General features: G+C 43.0%; 1 protein-coding gene across 6 annotated transcripts in view; it reads left to right on the forward strand.

The window, feature by feature from the left end:
* Nucleotides 1-17602, forward strand: part of CIT (citron rho-interacting serine/threonine kinase) — a 1313172-nt gene that overhangs the window by 813956 nt on the left and 481614 nt on the right. For all 6 annotated transcript variants that reach the window (XM_085636268.1, XM_085636269.1, XM_085636271.1 and 3 more), the window contains exon 28: nt 16750-16854. In XM_085636268.1, the coding sequence (XP_085492394.1) occupies nt 16750-16854 (105 nt within the window). The remainder of the gene's footprint in view (nt 1-16749; nt 16855-17602) is intronic.

Consider the following 17602-nt stretch of genomic DNA (forward strand, 5'->3'; position numbering starts at 1 on the left):
CTCCACTTTGGTCACACCAGCACCCCTCAGGTGTTCACAAAAGTGATGGTAGTGGTGTCTGACCATCTCTGGAGGTCAATGGTGTTGGTCTTCCCCAATCTCAACGACTAGGCTTGCCCAACGCAGTCATCAGCCATCCCCAGACTTCAGCGAGTCTCCTGTAGTCTTTGGGGTTCACTATCAATGTGCCAAAGTCGCACCGGACTCCTCAGGTGCTCTCTTTCTGCTGAGCTATTCTGGTCATGGTTCACTTTCATGCTGTCCCCCTGTTAAAGAGAGTCCAGAACATTCAGACTAGAATCTCAACCTTTTCAGCCTCAATCCTTGATTTCAGTGAGGTCGACTCTGAGGCTGCTGGGACTGATGGCCTCCAGCATCCTGATGGTGGAGCACACCAGGTGGCATATGTGGGCTCTGCAGTGTGGTATGAAGTCCCAGTGGAACCCAGGGGACCTCTCTGACCACCTACAGATTTTGGAGGGGCTTCAAAAGACCTTCATTGTTAGTTGCTGGACTGTGATTGGATCAGCAGCAGACCCTCCTCCCTTCCCCAACCAGAGCTGACAGTGGTTACCAATGCATCGCTTTTGAGATGGAGTTGCAATCTGGGAGAGGGGGAGATCAAAGAGCTCTGGTCTCCTGCAAATTCCCAGCTCCACATCAACCTTCTGAAGCTGAGGGCCATCCACATGACGTTGAAAGCCTTCCTTCTATCAAGGGGAGACTGGTCTAATTGTTCACAGACAGCACCACTGCCAAGTGGTACGTCAACAAACATAATGGGTTCACAGACCCTTTGTCAGGAGACCTTGCAACTCTGGAAATGTCTGGCCGCGAAGGGATACTCCTGGTGGTGAACCATCTGGCAGGATCATTGAATGCCAGGGCAAGCTAGGTCGGCACCTAGCAGCCCATGAATGGAGATTGCACCCAGAAGTTGCACGAGATCTCTTCTGTGAATGAGGAGAACCTTGGCCCAATCTATTCAGCACTGCCAAGAACACCCAATGTCAGCACTTCTGAGCGCTGTAGTTTCCAAGGTGTGTGGGTCTCTTTCTTTCTTTCTTTCTTTCTTTCTTTCTTTCTTTCTTTCTTTCTTTCTTTCTTTCTTTCTTTCTTTCTTTCTTTCTTTCTTTCTTTCCACCTCGAGTGGAACTTGGGACTCCTGTATGCCTTTTTGCTGATCCCACGACTGCCTAGAGCTCTCAAGAAGATCCGGGGCCCAAGTAATTCCAGTGGCTCTGGATTGGTTATGGAGAGCATGGTTTCCAGAATTCCTGGGCTTCAACAAATGTCCTCCGATCAGGCTGCTCCACTGGGAGGCACTGCTGTCGCAGGAATGAGACCGGGTTCTGCACCCAAACCTTTGCAATCTCTACCTTCATACCTGAAGATTGAGCGGCGACAGCTGAACATCTTCGACCTACCTTCATCGGTGGTTGATGTCATCTTGGCTGCGGGGCGTCCCTCGATTATAAACTATATGCCTGTCATTGGCAAAAATCTGTGGTTTGGAACAGCACACACCAAATTGAGCCCTTCCAGGCCAAGTTATCTGACATGCTCTTGTTTATTCTGTCTCTTGCTTGCTCAGCAAGGCTTTGCTTTGGGTGCAGTTAAGTGTTATCTTTTGGACATTTCAGCCTTCTTAAGGTTGCCAGATAAGCCTTTGTGGTTAAGTCACCAGCTGATGTCAGTCAAACCCAAAAACCATCACCCTGCCGGTGTACTATGCTCTGCCTCGCCGTTCTAAGGAAGAGGAGAGACTCCATCGCTTGGACCCCAAGAGAGCACTGAGCTTCTACATAGATCATACGAGAGACTTTCAGGTGAACAATCGGCTCTTCGTGGGGTTTGCGGAGCGAAGAAAGACAAGGTGGTGCAGAAAAGCAACATTTCCTCCTGCATCATGCTGTGTGTTAAGATCTGCTTTGCATTGATCAAAGAACAGCCTCCAGACGGTATGCATACTCATTCTACCAATGCCAAAGCTGCTACCACTGTGTTGGCATGAAGTGTCCCTGCCCTAAACATTTGCCAGGTGGCTACATGGTCATCCCTCCACACTATTGCATGGAATCACTATTGCATGGACAGTCCGGTATGTCAAGAAAGGCATTTTTCCTGCTTGGTCCTGCAGGACCTTGTGGTTTGAGTTCATTCACAGATCCCGTCCAAATTGGTACTACTTTGGTATTCAAAAGGGGATGAATTTGCAGCTAGAATTCTCTGTCAGAGGAATATGTTACTTACCTTTGGTAACGTTCTTTCTGGTAGAGATTCTAGACAGTTTCTTCTTTGACCTTTGCATCCTCCCTGTTCTATGATTGGACTTTATCCATTAATATGATCCCAAGTCTAGAAATCTCCACACTGGCCACATCAATTTACTTTTATGGCTCTGCGGCTAGGGGCGCGGACATTCTCCAGTTTGGGTCTTTCATAGATTCACATGCTTGAATCCTTCCCCGTCGTCAAAGTGAGAGTCCCACAGTACCATAATAAAGCAGTATGTATCACTAGCATAGGCTATAATGGCAATGGAAAAGGTCTGTTTAATAGCCTATCTATGTCAGACGACAGCACCCTCTAGAACAGGCCTGTAGGAGGCTGGCTTAGTATATGGTGCACACTTACAGGAGTGATGCACCTTGCACTAATCTAGGCAACCCATATGGTGATTCTAGTGGTCTTTGATAAACTTAAAAGATCTCAAAGGGGTAGCTGTGGAGAGCAGTCTTCAGGCTTCTCTTGAAGGAGTGTAAAGCAGCTTGTTTAACCACATTTAATGAATAGTGTAGATTAGATGAGAAAGAACCATGCAGTGTTAATGAAAAATAAGTTTTTATTAACTCCACACAACCACGATCACATGGTATATCTCCTTCCTGGAGATATCAATAATGCACATAAGAATACTTCAAAGAAATCAGGTAAGTAGCACAAATATACAGTGGTCTCCAGGGGGAGACCAAACCATACAACAAATAAGTGGAATGCAAACTGCAAATAAGAATGGGACGTGGACAAAAGGACTTAGAAGATCCAAGGAGCTCACGACATGCAGGAGAGTCAGTGCAGGCCTCAACCAAGCAGAGGAGCCCACCAAAGCCAAAGACCCTCGAGAGGACCCACATGTCAAAGGCACAGGAGTCGCAAGAGGACTTCAGGCAGCTCACCAAAGGAGAAGGCTCCCGATGCAAGGAATGTAGGGAGGACGCTGTCCGAGGGATGAGATGCTGGTAGCTGAAGCTTCTTGAAGCCTGAAGATCTCTGAAGTGCAGGGACAACAAGCCTTTACAACGGCAAGTGGAATCAGTGCACAAGTTTGGACCCAGCAGCTTTTGTCCTTAAAATTGCAGGGAAGACAGGTCAGGCTTTGGGGGGGGGACCACAGATCCACCACCTGTGTTGGTGAGCCTCAGGAAGTCCGTAGGACGACAGGAGCAGCAGACCGGTCAGCTTCGATGCGGTGCCTGCAGTTGCAGGGGAGTGACTCCTTCACTCCAAGGAAGATTACTTCAGATGTCCTTGATGCCCACAGGTCCCTGGAGATACTGAGCAAAACACAGACTAGGCAGAATACTTGCAAAATAGCAAGACCAGGAGCAACAGGAGTCTTCCTTGATGCAGTCTCGGTCCCATGCGAAGTCCAAGTGTCCAGACAGTTGAAGAGTGTCTTGGTTTCAGAGATGAGTCTTGTTCCATGACTAATATGAGGAACCACCCACGGGGGGCCCTTAAATAACCAAGGAAAGGGTTAGAACAAATCAGGGATCCTCCCAGAGGAAGGGCTGGACAGAGGGGAGAATACTCCCCTGTCCTTGGTCCAGTTTTGCGCCAGCGTGAGACTCAAGGGTGCCTGAGCTGGCTCAAATCGGTGTTTGCAAGGAGGGCACCAAATGCGCCCTTCAATGCAGTCTGGGGGCGCTGGAAAGTGCCCCCACCCCTCCCCAATACACCAAGTCCTGTCTGGAAGATGGAAACCTATTTTTCTACCTTCCCTGCTCCAGCTCAGCAGCAGGAGTACAGAACAGTGTCTGTGGTCGGCAGCAGCACTAGCTTGCTGTCAAACCCTGAAAGGCTGTAACCGGGAGTACAGGGGGCTCCTCTAAGATGTCCCCAGTACATGGGATCATACCTCCAACAAAGGAATCGGTGTTGGGGTATGATTCCAACATGTCTGATACAAAACATGACCAGGTTCGGCACAGCCATTATATAGTTCGACATCTCGTAAGGTCTGATGTCCACTATATGCCTTAAAATGGCTTACCGCACTTACAGAGCCTGATGAATCTAATCCAGGGTTTGTAAGGGTGTCCTGCTGATGCAGGGGTACCCTCACACTTGTAACCAAGCACCCTACCCTCAGGAGTGAAGGGCCTACCGTAGGGGGGACTTGTAGGTTTTAAGTGCAGTGACCTCAGATATAAGGAAACTTATATCTGTCTTGAGAGGTGCAAGCACCATCTCACACAGGTTGCAATTGCAGGCCAGTAGTCAGAGTTTAAGTGGACTCCCATGGGTGGCACAATACATGCTGTAGTTCATCGGAGATCCCTGATGTACTTATGACCTGAGTACCTTATTACCATATGCTAGGGACTTATAAGGGTACTCCAGTAGCCATTTGTGGAGGTGCCAAAGTATGTACCAAAGCCGTTTTGGGCTAGGAAGCACAGATGCTGGGGTCCTGGTTAGCAGGATCGAAGCAAACTACAGTCAAAACATACTGACCCGAGGCAAAAAGTGGGGGTAACCATAAAATAAATTCCTACTTTCCTCCACAACCCCCCCTCTCAAATGTAAGGCTATCAGACTAACATTGCCCATTTGAGTCTTCATTTTCTAAGTGGAAATATCTGGAAAGTCCATATGCATTGCCATGGTTACTCCCAGGACTATGTTCCACTGAAAGGTCCATCCCCTGTAGGAAAATGGACCACCTCAAAAGTTTAGGGTTTTTACCCTTCATCTGTTTAAGCCATAAGAGGGGCTTATAGTCTGTCTGAACAATGAAGTGAGTGCCAAACAGGTATGGCATCAACTTCTTAAGGGCCCAGATCACAGCAAAGGCCTCCCTCTCATTAGCTAACCAACGCTTTTCCATGGGGGTCAACCTTCTGCTGATAAAAGCTACTGGTTGATCCTGGCTCTCTGCATTTAGTTGTGACAATACTGCACCTATCCCTATCTCAGAAGAATCTGTCTGGACAATGAATGGTTTGGAATAGTCCTGAATTTGCAGAATTGGTGCAGAGCACATGTCTTGCTTCAGGTTTTCAAATGCCTTCTGACAGCTAACTGTCCACTGAACCTTCTTAGGCTTTCTCTTGGAGGTGAGATTATTAAGGGGTGTCACTCTTGATCCATAACCCTTAATAAATCTTCTGTAGTACCCAGTCGGGCGCAAGAAAGCTCTGACCTGAATCTGGGTAGTGGGGGCAATCCAGTCCATGAAGGTCTGAACTTTTCTCTCCCATGGTTGAACTTGGCCTCCACCTACACGGTGGCCAAAGTTCACAACCTTGCTCTGCCCTATCTGGCACTTTTTTGCCTTTATAGTGAGGCCTCCCTTCTGTAGGGCCTCAAGTACATTTCTGAGGTGGACTAGGTGATCCTCTCAGGTGGAGCTAAAGACAGCTATATCATCTAGATATGCTGCGCTATAGGCTTCCAGACCTGTTAGGGCTTTATTCACCAGCCTCTGAAATGTGCCAGGTACGTTTTTTTCAAACCAAAAGGCATCACAATAAATTGATAATGCCCACTAGGGGTGGAAAGTACGGTCTTTGGCTTGGCATCAGGTCAAATTTACTGAGATACTTGGCAGAGGCCAAAGTATCAATCAATTCATCTGCCCTTAGAATTGGATGGGCATCAGTCTTAGTGACTACATTGAGGCCTCAGTAGTCAACACAAAACCCCATCTCTCTCTTACCATCCTGGGTATGAGTTTTTGGCACAAGGACTACAGGACTAGCCCAAGGGCTATCTGAAGGCTTGATGAATCCCAACTCTAGCATCTTTTGGACCTTTGTCCTTATGCAATCTCTGACATGTTCAGGCTGTCTGTAAATTTTACTTTTTACAGGCAGGTTGTCTCCTATGTTCAGTTCATGGGGACACCAGGTAGTCTGACTGGGTGTCGAAGAAAAGAGACCAGAAAACTAACTGAGAACGTGTCTGTAATTTAGTACTTCTCAGAACCAATCCAAAGATTTTTTCCCAAAGTTCCTTTGGATTTTGCCTCAATGAACCTATAATAGTTTAGACTTTCTTCCTGAATCCCAAAAAATCAGCTGAGAGGTCTATTCATACACTAGGTATCAAATGATATCTGAAGTTCTACTTTCATCGCACTAAACAACTCATGAGAACTGATCAACTGTTGGATTCAGATGGTCACACTCATAAGTGGACATACTCATAGGGGTGCTCCAGTCATGATGGCAACCTTCGCTCAGTGAATTTCAGCTGCAGTCCAGTTCTGCCTCTCAAGGCTGGCAAGCCCCTCACAGCGAAAACCAGGGCGTACTCAACTAGGGCAGTTTCCACCTCAACTTCTTTGTTTGTGGAAGTGCCTCTGGTTTTACTATACCACTTATTTCAATAAGGGGAGCCTCTTTTGGTTCCATGTGTTTGCATATGTATTTATGCAAATTTTAATGTATGAATTATGTATTTATATATTATTTTTTAAATTGCATATAAATATTATGTATATGTTTTCCACCCACCATCCGCTATTTGCGCTAATACTATAAGATGTACAAATACAGTAACTGCTTGCTATTCTTATTCACGCATGTGAATCTATGAAAGATCCAATACTGGAAAAGAAAATAAGTTACTTACCTGGAACTGCAGTTCTCCAGTATTGGTATCTTTCATAGATCCCAAGCGATCCACCCTCCTCTTCAGAGAGTCTCCCGTTATAGCTCAGGATTCTTTATTCCCACTTGTTCTTGAAAGTCTGAAGGACTCGGCCTCTGTTGTGAGTGTTCTAGAGGGTGCTGTCGCCTGATTGGTTATAGTTCAAGTTTGGTCCTTTTTTCAAGTCTATTAAACTAACTTTTTTCCATTGCCATTATATATACTGATACATACTTCTTTATTAAGGTACTGTGCGACTCTCACTTTGACAACAGGGAAGGCTTTATGCATGTGAATCTATGAAAGATACCAATAGTGGATAACTGCAGTTACAGGTAGTTTATTTTCTTATCAAAAGCAACTGACGTCAGCACTCGGGAGTGGTGCCTGTTTAAGCCCCGCTCATCATTTTCAGAGCAGACTGGCGCAGGCTTCGCCAACGAGTAGCTTGTGAGCTACTGGTAGCTCTCCAGCTACCTGTGAGTAGCTCTGCCTACTAAATTAGAAGCTTTTATTTGGCTAAATTAATAAACGTATACCAAAATTGAAAAGCGTGTATTTTTCAGAACTCATAAGCTGATGTTTGGGGAAAAACTGCTTTTAATTGGCTGAATATATTTATAACAAAATTGAAAAGTGTGTATTCAAGACGGAAATGTGTGCGTTGTCAGAACTCATAAGATATCTGGAGGCCAATGCTAGAATTTCTAGAACATTTTTAAAGCCAATATTTAAATGATAAATCATGTAGTGATGGAGACACTTATTATGAATATTATTAACTTGGTGCCACGAGAATAGCAGCTACGGCTGTAGGCATTCCAGATTGACAAAACCTATGTTTCACATTGCTACTGACAATCCCTCCTGATGCACTGAGGTGGGCATTGCTGGTAATCTAGCATAGCGGGGCTACTAATGCAATCTTGTCTGGTGTGTTCACTATTAACTTTTGTTAAACTTAAGTACCTCTTGGTACAGAAAAGGCCCCTGAACCTTTAGGCATGCAGAGGTACTGCAGAAAAGTGTCTAAATTCAGTCCGACACCTAGGGAATATTCAAAAGATCAGAAATCTGCAGCTTGATAGTCTCCGCGAGAAAGAGTGTTAATGAAGCTAGGTACGTACCTTGTTCTTTTCTGCAAAAGTGGTTGATAAAGAAAGTGCCATCAAACCAACGGAACAAAGGAATTTACTCCAAGAAATGCCAGACAAAACAGTATTAACTGATTTTTACATCCATAATTTGTCATCAAGTTTATCGGCAAGGAAAGATTCAGAATACTGTCTCCATCAAATCCACGGACACAAAAAAAGACTGGCTTTGTGTCATAGCTCTTTAAACTCTTATTTTCACTTCTGTGTAGCTCAACATCGCAAGTATTATCTCCGATTCCTGATAAGAGATTATCTGTGAGCTATACTGCTGTTCATGCTGAAATCAGCCCCACAAACCTTTTCATAATGTGTGTCAGTAGTCCCAGTTTATCTAGGAAGACAGGAGATATTTGTTTATCCCTGTCTCGGCAACTGGTTAATAAGAGGATTCTCTTTCGAAAGTAGCACATCATTTCATGACCACAGCAAGACTACTATCCAAGTTTGGTTCTCCAAAACAACACAAGCAGGTCAACATCGAAGCCAAAATAGAATCTACTATATGTAAGTGCAAAGATAGACACTTTAAACAAAAGTGTGTTTTCTTTGGAGAAGAGAATGTTATCTATTCTAAAGAAATGCGTGGAGCTGAGACATCCAACCAATCCTACAGCTCGTCAAGTTGGATCACTCCAAAGATCCGTAGCATCCTGCATATACATAGTCCCAAATATAAGGCTTTTTGTGAGACCTCTCCAACAGTGTCTTGAGGATCAGTAGTTTAAAAAAAGAGACAATTGGAAACATACCATACATCTCATCATACCGGCATTGATCTCTAGTGTGGTGGTGCAAAACTCAGAATTTTCTAGTGCTGGTTCTGTATAAAAAAAAAACGCCTCACACAAATCGTCAAAGATGCCTCCCTGTCAGAGTGGTGATCCTACAAGCAACATCGAGCCATCCAAGGCCAATGAACAGACAGAGAGAAATATCACATGCGTCTTCTAGAAATGAAGGCAGTATGCCCAGTATTCAAAGCGTTCCTCCCATCTCCCTCATCCATGGACATAGTGATTCAAACTAGGAGGAACAATATTCAGACTGTTATCCTTGTAGGCACCAGCCGTGTGGCACTGGGCTCAGGCCAGAAGCATATCACTGATTGTGATTATGTCCTCGGGGTACAGAATCAAGAGGCGGATTTCCAGAGTCAAAATCATGAATGGGTGCTAAACGACGAAGTCATAGAGGATAGTTTTGCAGAATGGGGTACTCCATTCTTAGACCCATTTGCCACGGCACAAATAATGCCATGACTTCACTTCCTGGGCACCGAACAGCAATGTCCATTTGATCAATTGGTCAATAATTTGTCTGTTTTACCCTGATTCTACTCATATCCGTGGTAATAGTAAAACAACGGAGAGGAAGATGATTCTAATAGCCCCAGATTGTCTGAGACAATGTTGTGGGCACCTGGACCTTCATGTCTCAACTACACCACACGTGATTGCTGTGCAGACCAGATCTTTTGACCAGACTTCAAGGCCAGATCCAAAACCCTAGCCTTTAGTCATTGAATTTGGCGGTTTGTCTCCTGCAATCCGACAATACACCATTTAAAGCTACCATCTGAATTACTATACTAACGGAATTAATAAGTCAGTTCACAAGAGCTTGTGACGCATTAAAATTGAAAAGCATGAGGCTCAATATCCTTTGTCATGCCAGACAGATGCAGTACTTTCCTACTTGTTACATTTAGTCAAATCAAAATGACAAATTTCATCTATAACTGAGTTAGATATTTCCCCATAACTGACATATGCAAGGTGCCTACATGGAAATCGGTGAGCACATTCACTAGGCACTATTTTCTGAGCAGGGTTCTCCACCCTTTTCTATAATAAGAGCTACCTTTATTCAATTGAAATCATCTCTAACTACTGATATAACTACGAGTACGGTATTTACCATATCTGACATGGTCATCTTCAGATTTTCTTTTTAAGTTTGCACACTTCAACTATTGCAGTTCCAGTTTTAAAGTACTCTGCTCTTCCTTCCAGACCAGAGTTTGCACACAGTGTAACTCACTGTGTCAGGGCTGTCTTCAGCAGGACATTTGCTGTATGGTGAATGGTTAAATTGCCCATTCTTGCTGTCAATCATATTGTAAGTGTGTTTGTGCATGAGACTTTGGGATTGATTAAGCTGACTGACGCTTCTACGATATACAGCTTAACAGTGCTGACTCATTCACAATGCAGGAGGCAGCAAGGAGGTGTCTGATCCACTGAAATACGTATTAGGTAGGACTCCATGTCCAAGAGCTTCCTGCTGGCAGCTGGTGGGCTACTGGTAGCTCTGGAGCTACGTGTTAGAGACCCCTGGTCTAGAGTCAGCTACTCAAACTAAAGCTAAGTTTGGGCAAGAGGCACTTAAGAATCTTTTAAAGTGCATCTCTTCCCTATACTACAGATTTCTCAAGCATTATTTTCTTCTTATTGCCTAACAGTTGCTTTATATACTGTTCGCTTGCTACTCTAGTAGGTTCATAAGTTTGAGACCCTATTCTAGTCAAGTTTTAATGACTATCAGTGAAGATCCTATGACTCACGAGAGAATGTTATATACCTGTAGTCCTGTAGTCCTGGTAGGAATCTTCATTGAAGCCCTAAACCATGCAACCCCTTCCCCAGGTGGTTACATTTGGGCAGTAGTTAATATTTATATGCTCTCATTCGTAAAAAAAAAAAAGAAAATAGGACTGGCTCCGGAAGGCAGCTGTCAGTTCAATGCATTGTGGAAAGAGGGGGATCCACCCACGTTCTTAAAAGGATACATCTTTTTTCTTTGCTTCTAATGTAAGACTATCCAGCTGCATTTTCTATCTTTATGTACCCAATATTTATAGGGTTTTTGCATGACTAATGCTGCAGTGCACAATATTTTGGACAATTCAAAGCAATATTATAGATATTATGGACAATAATGAGAAACGGTCATGTTTGATAGACTTCCATTGCCTACGATTTTACATAAACTCAGGAGTAAAGATATTCTACAATAAAATCTCAATGAAAGAGCTATTCAAAAAGGTGTTCAGGATCGGTGCAGGCTGCAGAGAATTATTAAATCGTTTATTACTTCAATGAAGATTTCTACAATGTAGAACCAAGACTACAGGTATGTAAACTTTCTTACTGCTGTTGCAGTTTCCAGATTTGTAGCTGGACGCCAATGCCTGCTGTTGAGCTAGGGTAAGTTATCAAGTAGAGTATGTGTATCACTTTGCTTCAGTGCTTTTGTTTATTTTCAGATCCTTCAACCCAATCAGAAATTGCTTTCAGTTGTGCAGCCAGAAAAAATCTATGCATTCCTTTTTCTTTTAATTGTCCTCCTTTATAATTCTTAAGACTGTGTACTTTTCACATACCAAAAAAAATAGTGATTAAAGTTTTTTGTAAACTACACTTGCAGGTATTTCAGGGGGAGAAAATTGTATCAGAAATAAAAGTCAAAGGGAGGAGTACATTTTTGTTGCAGGTGATGTTTGTGTGCCAAAGACGCTTCTAACCCTTCCCATCTCTTTAGATCTTTATTCAGATTCTCTAAGAACTTTAGTATGTTATACTCCAATAAGGTGTAGTTGGGCCTTGTTATTGTATCTTCTAGGTAAATCATTCTATGCTTACCCTAGGTTTAAACGTTACTCTCTTATCACTTAACCAGGGGTGGGGGAATCATATCACTCGACGCCCGAACCATGTTGTTTTTATTGAAGGGCAAGAAGATTTAATGTCTATTTTGTCCGACGGACAAGTAGACATTAAATCACGTAAATAAAATAGGCTGTGGGCACTCTAGAGCTCACAGCCAATCATAAAAGCTTGCCGAGAGCCTTTGGAGGCCTCTGATTGGCTAGCAGCCCATGACGTCACTCAGTCTCAGCAAGCAGTTGAACTTCGGGACTGTCGCGAGCAAGGCAATTCTACGTTTCAGGTAAAATTAAAGCACTGCCATAGCGCCCGCCATAGCACTGCTAGAGTGTTCTTTTGCCCAGCTTGCATATAGATTGCACTGAAATATTGGAGGAGAACTTGTCTGCCTGCTGACGGACCGTGTCTAATGCAGCGTCATTTTGGCTGCAGATAACGCGGGCTCTCATTGCTGCTATTGCAGGCTGCGCACGTTTCCATTGGTGAGCAGAGTGGATTAAAACTCCCTTTTTCATACCAGATGTGTGATAGATTGGGCAATTTCTCTAAAAAATGGGCGATATCTTTCCCATTTGTGTGAGAAAATGCTCAATTGGCCAGTGTCTATTTTCGGGTTTAATTTAGCGCGTTGTGCGCATTTTTTTTAAAGCTGCAGCGGCGCCTCAGCGTCGTCGCTGCAGTTTATCTGTCATATTTATAAAAGGACACTTAACTGTTCCCTTCAAAGTTCATTGCGTGCGGCATGGGCACTGCACATATCAAGTTGCATCTCATCATGCCAGGACTTCAGACTCATCTGAATGCGGGGGTTAAAAATACATTTTCTTTTGGAAAGCGAAAGTAGCCGCCTCACTGTTTTAATGCTGAAGGAGCAATAACGTGAGGCAGTGCTGCACTGGGGAGAAGGAAGAGGCACGCACACAGTAGCAGTTTAAAAACCTCAGACGGAGAAAGTGAAGGTGGAGGTGCAAGGAAAGTAAAGCACATGCAGTGACATCGAGCCTGATCTACATTGGCATAAAATTAACTGTGGGCGTGTGCTTATGTGGTACGGAAGGGCGCAGCCTAACTGAGTGTAAGGAGCAACTGTAACAGTGAGCCACACATCGTTTTAATGAACTTTGCAACTTCAGCTGCGCCACGCTCCAAGCGTACCAGAGAATGCCTAAAGCGGGTCACAGGGAGGCACCTGATATACCTCTAGCAGAAACCTTGGTTTTCATTCTGAAGACTACAATGATTGCCTTAATATTGTAACGGCGTCTGCCAGAATAATGTCCCCTCTGCAGCATAACACATATTATTTTCGTGAACTCTGCCAATAGTGCTACAGTTAGAAATAAATGAACGTGTCCTTGTAGTAATGTAACTGGCGCTCATGTAAAGCGCTCCAATACGTTCAGGTTGAGTTCGCGCACTTAAACTGCAAAAAAAATGTCAGATTCTCTTATTAGAAATGCACTCTCAGTCTCAAGGTCATATGCAAGCGTAGTCGAGACTTAAAATAACCCGGGCTAGAATAAATTAGAAACAAGTGAAATCGGTCGGTGGTGAGGAAGATATGAAGGGTACTACCATTAAATAAGAAGAGAAAATGCTGATTTCACTTGCCAGCAGTACAACTCTGGTGGTGTGTTCATTTGGTATGTGCTAGTTTATACAAATAGATATGCAGAGCTCTGCCAATGAACACAACTAGATCACTCTGACTTACTGTGCTTGTGTGAAACAGGGGGGCCGGGGCCTCTATGAATAGTTATGCAATGCACTTCAGCTCTTCCTCAAATAGCTCTGCAAATGCACGTTTAATCATAGTCCAGGATTCTTTTGGTCATTGTATCTCTACAGTCTTACTTGAAGCAGGTGGATATGTGTTTGTGATGAATGTCCGTTATTTGTGATATGTCTGCATGCTCTGGGATAGTCCAGTATTCTGGATAGGTAGTGGCTTGTTGGTGACAGATGTTCATTATTAGTGATGATGATTTATTTTTTTTAAGCAGTGAGTTAAGTAAGTACTGGTTGCAATTAGTTGTGACATTGTGCAACATCCTTCTTGAGTGCAGAGTTTATTTACAGTAGTTATATGCTATTTGTGATGTTGCAGAATTCTTGACAGTCCGGAACTATTTAGATACTCTTTGTGAAAGAGAACCTGGCTTGATAAATTTAAAAAAATAGCTTCCATGCTTAAATTGTGTGATCTTAGGCAAATATATTATTTCACAGAAACTAACTTTTTCTTCATAATTAAGGCTCCCTGTTTTACAGATAAATACAGACAGAAAACCATTTATTTTCTTATCTGTATTTATTTTAAAATGTGGATAAAAATGGAAATTGGGTGCTTTCTGAGTGATTATTAATAAACTTGTTCATGATTGCCAGGCCAATAACTCTGTGGATTGATAGGTAAGGGGGTTAAAAAAAGGAATGTTAGTAAAGAGGCTTAAACAGCAGTAGATATGCACAAGGCGAATACTGAAATGTGCATATTTTCACGTAAGTGCATTGATTTATCTTCTGCATGTGTTCCTATCACTGAAACCTGGCAGTCATTCAAGCGTGACTGCATAATGGTTTACTGATTTTAATAAAACAACAATATATTGATGTTTCTCTGTCAGCCGGAGCCCTTATGTTTGATGTGGGATGGGAGTAGGTGGGACAAGTGGATTTTACAGGACATGTAGATCTCAGTGGCATTTTGTCCCTTGGACAAGTAGATTATTTGGAAAATTCCACACCCCTGCTTAACAGTTTACGTCTCAACATTAACCCCTCCCTATGTTACTTGCTTTATCTCTGGTCTTTCCTAGATCATAGTTTCATTGAAGCAGGGTTTCTCAGCATTATGTACTCCTCTGTCCACTGCAGTTCAACTGGTGTGTTATGATTACAGATTCAGGGTTAGTATTCATGACCTGTTTTTGGGGCAGTTAATGATAATGTACTCTGGCAGGATTACCATTGTTGATCACTGGTATCACTATCGGGGACTCCTATTAAATAGAATAGGCACTCTTTGCCACCACCCAGGTTTGTCAATAGTGGCCATCAGGTTGGATAAGCAATAGTGATTAGAAGACAAGTTTTGGAGTAATGACCAGCAGACAAGAGATTACCATTGTCGACCTCAGCCAATATTCACATTAATGAGCGTCAAACATAATTAGCAGTAACACATTTTACTGCTTGAGCTGTGATAATTGTTTGCTCGAATTAGCAGTTGTGACATTGAGTAGAGTTGGAATATGTCACCTCTTTATTACAGGTGGAGCCCAACCGCCATAGCTTGTCTCCATGATCTTACCTCCCAACTATGAGCACTAATCCCAATCTCTATCCACATTAGTGCAGATCATGATCCATCTGCGGTTCATGCCTGAACCGCTGGTATTACCAATCTCAAGTCCTCCTCACCATCTCCACGAGCTGTAAGCACTACACCATCCAACAATGACACCCAAAGACTTTTACCGTGCATCATTCAAGCTTTTTTGGCCAGATTTATCAGAACTCTGTATTCACCACTTGTCAGTTTTCGATTTACTGTTCTAATATATATACTTTTTTTTTTAAAGTGTTCCTGTTTACGTAGACACTGCTTCAAGTACAAAGAAAATCTAACTACAAGTGGTATAGCTTTTGGCTTACAAATGTGTCCTCGTGCTGGAGACAATGCAAAAAAAGTACCATTATGTATACTGGGATTTTGATCTCCTCATCTGAATGATTTACCTCCATATAACATGTATATTCATATTTTAGCAATCTGTGAAGATGAAGTACCAAAGTGAACCAACCTTGCTGGCAAGTTCTTCCTCTTTTTGCAAGTGTTTGTTTTCTTTCAGGCCACCACAAATGCTCTCATCCATCCCCTGTTTTCAGTCTTTCATTGCAGATGCTTTGGCTGGAACAGACAACTTGCTAAATGTGGCTGCTTATACTGGGTACTTGTGGGGCTGTGTCGGGGGGGTATAGGTGCCTATTCTACCCTAGCAATTGTCTCAATGCATAGGTCTAAATTCTTGAGCAGCTCTTGTGAAACAAGCTTCCATGTTGTAAATGGAGGTTTAGCGGAGTTAGGTAAATTAACACGGGCTACTATTTTAAAAAAACATTCAATTTTTTTGGTTGGGTGATCGCTCTTATTAATGCAGAAACTTCCTGCTGGTAGTCACAAAGTAGTCCTCTGATCCATTACATCTAATGCATTACTGCATTTTCTGCAGGTAAGCTTTTGGGCATGGTGGCTTAGAAGGCTGAGTGGTCATCCAATTTGGCAGTAATTTTTCATTGGGGGAGATGGCGAGGACCAGGTTTAATATTGCTGGCTGTGCACATACAATATTCTGTGTCTATTCCAAGGTCCTCTCAGCCTGCATTTTCTGGTAACCTAATCCACCATCAGAGCAATACCTGTTTAGCATATATTGACTAGGCTAAACATCAACCCACCAGTCCCATTCACACAGTAGACTTAGTTCTAAACCATTAAACGCTAAAGTTTTGAAAGGTAAGTAATTGCTAGGGGGCAAATGCAATCAGATGTTGGACACTAACCTGCCACTCTTAAAGATAATGTGTTCTTAAGTTAAAAAAAGAACTGAAGTCTGTGAACGTTATGCAATAATTGAATGAACTGTTTGAGCCCTGACCAGTACCTATGTATTTTGTTTGTGTTTTCTAACTTTTGTGATGCTCTCCCTGTATGCTTCTCACTGCTTATCACCCCTGTGGCAAGCCGTTCATCTTATTGCTCTTGTTAAGGTATACTGCTGGCTCTCCAGCCTCATATCATTGGCTACTTTCACTTCCACAATAGACTAGTGTTTACATATTATGCTTCTGCTGCAGAACTAGCATGAAGTTGACGGCAAAGCTTTTTTTACAGTGAAAATAGCAATGATGGCCTTACCGCAGTTACAGCCGCTCCAACATAAGTTACCTTCACTCTCCAGTGCACTGGAGATCAATATTGATCACATACCATAGCTTTCATTGGCCTCTCTTGCAAACTAACCTGCATCTATTTCCTCACACAGCTGAATGACCTGGAGAAGAAGCATGCTATGCTGGAAATGAATGCCCGTAGCCTACAGACAAAACTTGAGACTGAGCGAGAGCTGAAACAGAGACTTCTGGATGAGGTACAAACATTATGCACATATTGCCTGAAGTGAGATGCTGTATCAGTGTACTTAGTGGGATATCATAAGAGCAATATGGCAACCTTATGTTTTGCTTGGACTTTGCTTACAGGAACTGAAAGAACTCTTCTAATGCCAATCGGGTGTAAATGTTATTGGGTATATCAGGGATAACTGTTCTAGAAAATGTTTGGGGCATGAATACTGAATGGATAATATGAGGGTTAGATGACCATCCATGTTTTAATGTGTCTGAAGTAGACAACATGTAAACTATTTGTTAGGTGGACATATTTGAGTTGGTTAAATATGTCTAACATGGGCAACATTTTGGTTGCCTCTTGTGGGGTGACTACTGGTACGCCTTGTGTAGATGAAAATTGAGGCTGCAAAATAATTTTTTATTTAATGTCGCTGCAAAATCTGAAAGTTGGGTGCACAATGGCAGACAAATGATATAACTGAAATAAATAAAACGTGGCGGCACCTGGGTGGGAGGGTACAAATCAGAGTAAGCTACGGATAAGGTGCACTGGGCTTCATATGTACTGGCATGCCTGAAGTAGGATGAATGTTGACTTCCCAGGGCCAGACTACTGCTGCTGTGTCTGTTTTAGTAGTGTGTCTTCGCTGTAGTATGTGACCTGATCAGCTTAAGTAGAATGTGGGTTGAGAGCCCACAGCTCTCACTGGTTCAAGTATAAATGACCAGGACTATGGTTTGTGTGTTTTTGCTAGGATATGACTT

Source organism: Triturus cristatus, chromosome 11 (assembly GCF_964204655.1).
Source record: "Triturus cristatus chromosome 11, aTriCri1.1, whole genome shotgun sequence".
NCBI classification, from domain to species: Eukaryota; Metazoa; Chordata; class Amphibia; order Caudata; family Salamandridae; genus Triturus; species Triturus cristatus.